The 5,321-nt window shown below is 38.3% G+C and overlaps 1 protein-coding gene across 1 annotated transcript; it reads right to left on the bottom strand.

Moving 5' to 3' along the window:
• Positions 1-3,013: 3,013 nt before the first annotated feature.
• On the bottom strand, positions 3,014-3,850 carry LOC104223385 (uncharacterized). The gene has a single exon (XM_009774815.1). The coding sequence runs from the start codon at positions 3,848-3,850 to the stop codon at positions 3,014-3,016; it is 837 nt and encodes a 278-aa protein (XP_009773117.1).
• Between the last annotated feature and the right edge of the window lie 1,471 nt (positions 3,851-5,321).

Genomic DNA, 5,321 nt, shown 5'->3' with positions numbered 1-5,321 from the left:
TATAGTAGTATGGATCAGACATCAAAGGGCCCTCTTCAGCTTTCAGCTTGGTTGATGAATCCCGTGGAGATGAAACAGCAGAATACCCCATGCAATCATATTCTTTCAAAAGATTAGTGGTGAACTTCCTTTGGGAGATCAACACTCCATCATCTTTGTAAAGCATCTCTAGCCCCAAAAAGTAATGTAATTTGCCCAAGTCCTTTATTTTGAACTGATTGTGTAGGTAAGTCTTCAGTTCTTTAATTTCCTCAAGATTGGTTCCAATAAGGATCACACATCAACATATACAGCTACAAACACTGATGACTCACCTTGCTTTTTGTAGAACAAGGAGTAATCATTCGTTGAATGCCTAAAACCTTTAGAATACAGGGATTCTGCTAGCTTGTCATACCACTGTCTACTGGCTTGCTTAAGACCATATAAGGACTTCCTTAATCTGCACACAAGTTGTGTGTCCTCTACCTTCAGACCCTGTGGAATCTCCATGTATACCTCCTCATGCAAGTCTCCATGCAGGAATGCATTGTTGATATCCAGTTGATAGAGGTCCCATCCTTTCTTCACTGCAATGCTAATCAGGGCTCTAACAGTGGTCATCTTCACCACTGGGGAGAAAGTTTCTGTGTAGTCAATCCCAGCTTCTTGTGTGTATCCCTTTACCACAAGCCTTGCCTTGTATCTTTCCATACTACCATCTGCCTTGCGCTTTATCTTGTACACCCACTTGCACCCTATGGCATTCTTTCTTGCAGGCAACTTAACTAGATCCCAAGTATGGTTAGCATATAAGGCTTCAAATTCTTGTGTCATTGCTACTTGCCAGGCAGGATTCAAGGTTGCCTCCTCATAAGAGTATGGTTCACAATCATGTGATATGTTCTTAATTAATTCCTAACTATCATGGCTCAATGTATTAAAAAATACAGAATGGTGATTTGAGAAAAGGGCAGTTAATGAATTATGAGGTGACTGGTGTTCAGGATTTGTGGTGTTGTTCAAGTGACTGTTTGTCTGCAAGTTTGGTAGTGTATAGATATAGTTTTTGAGGTGTGAGGGTGTGCTAAGGGTCCTGCTTGACCTTCTGTGGTAATTGGTTGCTTGATCAACAATAGGTTCCATGTCATGTGGTGTTTGGTTGGATGGTGTTATATGTAATTCTGGGTGCACTTCAGGTGAGGTATTTGGTTCTGGATTTTGATTTTTCATATGGAGTGTGATTTGGTATATCTGTAGAGTGTGACAGATGATTATTATCTGGTGTATCAGATATGGGACTTTCAGTGACAGAATCTGGTGCATCCCTATCATGGTAGCAATGACAGTCAAATGAATTTACTGTGGAATAGGGACAAGAGTAATTGTGATTTATCATGTGCAACACAGAAGGGAAGGAAAAGTGTTTAGGAGAAGTGGCAAAAGGAAAAATGTTTTCATGAAATATAACATCTCTGGACACATGTACCTTCTTTGTGGCTAAATTGAAAACTCTATATCCTTTGGTTCCAAAGGGATACCCTACAAATACATGAGGAGTAGCTCTAGGTTCAAATTTGTCTTTGTGAGTTTTGAGTATAGTGGCATAACACATGCAACCAAAGTTTCTAAGGTGTGAGTAGGTTGGTTTTCTGTTATAAAGGAGTTCAAATGGGCATTTGTTGTTAAGAATTGAAGAAGGCAATCTATTTATCAAATATGTAGCAGTCAGAATACACTCTCCCCAGTATTTCATTGGTAATTTGGATTGATAAAGTAAGGCTCTGGCTGTTTCTAATAAGTACTTGTACTTTCTCTTAACCACACCATTTTGTTGTGGTGTATATGGGCAAGTTTTCTGATAGATTATACCCTTTTCTTGGAAATATAACATGGCTTCATTGTTCACAAATTCCAGCCTATTGTCTGACCTAACAGCCTTGACTGATGCATTGAACTGGTTTTCAATCATGGAAATAAGGGATTTGATGGCTTGGAGAGTGTTACTTTTACTACTCAAGAGATGAGTCCAGGTTGATCTACTAAAATCATCTACCACTGCAAGGAAGTATTTGTAATTGTCATAAGTTGTTATGTGATAGGGACCCCATAGGTCTATATGCAAGAGATCAAATATTTTGGTGGTAGATGATGTTTTTTGACTGAAGGGTAGTCTTGTCTGCCTTGCCATGGGACAGACATGGCAAGTGAATGGCTGTTTGTGGGAAAGTTCAACGGGTATAGTGGAAATAGTTCTCATTTTCACAAAAGGTACATGACCTAGTCTGTTATGCCATAGATGTTCATTATTATCTTTATGAGATGATAAGGATAACAGAAGGGAAATCTCATCAGAGGAAAAGTCAGTTTTATTGCTTGAGTGAAGGGTATTTACATTGACATTGACATTGTTGTGTGACTGAGATGACTTATTTACACTTGACAAGGACTTCATAGGTGAATTGTGACTCTTTCCTGTATATACAACATCAGTCAATGCAGGAAAATAAGGATGAGAACAAAGGTTCACAGAAACAGAAAAAGAACCAGATTCTGAACATCCATGACACTCAGGGCAAAGGAAGTACAATCCACTTCTTGCCTTACCAATCTCCAGAGGCCTCTTCATTGAAGGGGCCTGCATCATACAAAGGTATTTGCTGAAGTTAACTATGCAATTGAGATAATCAGTTAAGGAATGAATAGAGATAAGGTTGTACTTGAAAGTGGGTACATAGAGAACTCTAACTAAAGTTAACATAGGACCAAGGAATGCATCTCCAATCTCTGTCACTTTCATTCTATATCTATTTGGTAGGGTGACCAGGAAAGGATAGGGTAAGGTTCTGACATTTTTTAAAAAGGACTTTCTATATGTCATGTGATTTGAGGCTCCACTATCTAATATCCATAGGTCAGCAATTGATTTAGAACATCTACACACAGTTGTTTCAGCAATCTCATTATAAGTGGAACAAGCTAGAATACATGCAAAGTTTACAGCTCCACAAGTCATGTTGTTGTCGAGGCCCTCTCATGTGTTTCTCCAAGGAAATTTCTCCAGTAGGCTAAGCAATTGATTATACTGCTCCTTTGTCAAGCTCTGAAGTCCCTGGCTTTGATTTCCTTCTTCCATTTCCTCAGAATCTACATGAACATTTGCAGCAGATGCGACATTTCTCCCCTTTGTGAATTTGAAGTCTTGTGGAAATTCATGAATTCTATAGCAATTGTCCCTGGTGTGTCCTGGATTTTTGCAATAGTCGCAGAACATCCGACCCCTAGGAGGTGGGTAACTTGATTTGTTAGAATTGTGTGAGTTTGCCCCAACATTGCCTCCCCTCTGATTGTAGTTTGTTCTGAACTTGGCATTTCCAGGTCCATTTGCATTTAATGAAGTTGATTCCATAACTAATTTGTTGTTCGGCCTAAACTCTCTCTGTTTTTCCTTCTGGATCAGGATAGAGAAAGCCTGAGCTATGTTTGGTAATGGATTCATCATCAATATACTACCTCTCACAACTGTATAAACCTCATTCAGGCCCATCAGGAACTGAATCATCCTACGATCCTGCTCAGCCTTATGCATATTCGCTTTTGCACCATAAGTGCATTGACAATTGCACTGTGTATGTGCATTCAAGGTGTTCAATTCTTCCAAAAGTCGTTTCATTTTTGTGTAGTACCCTGTGATATCCAAAGTCCCTTGACTAAGATCATTAATTTCTTTCTGCAGTTGATACAGCTTCGCTCCATTAGTCTGATCATACCTATCCTCCAGTTCCTGCCACAATTCCTTAGCATCATTGACATATTGCAAGCTGTCAGCTAGATCCTTCGAGAGTGAGTTCAAAATCCACGATGTAACCATATCATCGCAACGAGCCCACTGGTCGTAGATCGCTTCATCGATATTAGGTTTCTTACACTTTCCATTGACGAATCCGACTTTGTTCTTTACTGACAAAGCCCTAAGAACTCCTCTTCTCCAGGATCTATATCCGGTTCCGTCGAAAACAACAGGAACTAGTGTTTGTCACACCTCCTTTTTCCGGCACCGCTAGGGTACAAGGAGTTTTTCCAATTAAAGGACAATCGAAATGAGATTTGTTTATTTATTTCAGAGTCGCCACTTGGTAGATTTTAGGATGTCCCAAGTCACCAATTTAATCCCGAATCGAGGAAAAGAATGACTCTGTATTACAGTCCGCGAACCAGAAATCCGGATAAGGAATTCTGTTAACCCGAGAGAAGGTGTTAGGCATTCCCGAGTTCCGTGGTTCTAGCACGGTCGCTCAACTGTCATATTCGGCTTGTTTATCTGATTTTATATACAATTATTAGCTTATGTGCAGATTTTAACTCTTTACCGCTTTCATTATTATTATTATTATTATTATTATTATTATTATTATTATTTTACAGGGAATTGCAACGTTGTGAAAATGTATTTCGAACCGCGCCACAATCAATGTACCCGTGATCGTCGACACACTTTGACTCCGTTGAGATGTGGATTTGGGTCACATAAATGTGCACCCGAGTTTAAGAAGATTAAATTATTAAAGGCGCGCCTAAAGCGACTAGCGTATCATTTACTTTGGGTAGGGCCGTGAAATTTTGTTAAACGGTACATCCCGAAGTCTAAGCAATTTTAAAGCAAATATTTACTGAGGGCCCCGCAAATTTGTATTTTTTATTCGGCGAGGCTCATCTCATTCTTATTTTTTAAAAGGAATTTGCAACGTCATGGACACGCATCTCGAACCACGTCACAATCAATGTACCCGTGATTAGAGACACATTTCGACTCTGCTGAGATTTGGATTTGGGCCACATAAATGTGCACCCGAGTTTAAGAAAGTAAGATTAATTAAGACGCGCCCAAAAGAAACTAGCGTGTTGTTATTTTGGGTAAGGCCGTGGAGTTCGCTAAGCGGCCTATCCTGAGTTCTAAGTAATTAACACATACATTTTGTGAGGGCCCCGCAATTTGCATTTTTATTTGGCGAGGCTCGTCTCATTTTTTTATTTTATTTTATTTTTTTTAAAAAAGATAATCTTAGAATGACTACATTTTTTCTATTAAGTTTAGTCTCTAAAATAAAGAAAGAAAATCCTAATTAGTTAGGAGTTAGAAAAATTAAGAACATGTAACATACTAATTGCTAAATTAGAACCAATATTAAATGAAAGAATTTTAAAGAAAAAAAATTCGAAATTATTAATAAAATAAGAAATTCGACAACTAATATTCAAAAGAAATCAAATATAGCTAGATTGAAGCTCGCATTGTTATATATAAAAAAACAACTATTGGAATTAATTATTCATAACCATTT

This window comes from Nicotiana sylvestris, chromosome 6, assembly GCF_000393655.2.
Source record: "Nicotiana sylvestris chromosome 6, ASM39365v2, whole genome shotgun sequence".
NCBI lineage: Eukaryota > Viridiplantae > Streptophyta > Magnoliopsida > Solanales > Solanaceae > Nicotiana > Nicotiana sylvestris.
The sequence above is the reverse complement of the archived record's forward strand: the minus strand, read 5'-3'. Positions and strand labels throughout refer to the sequence as shown.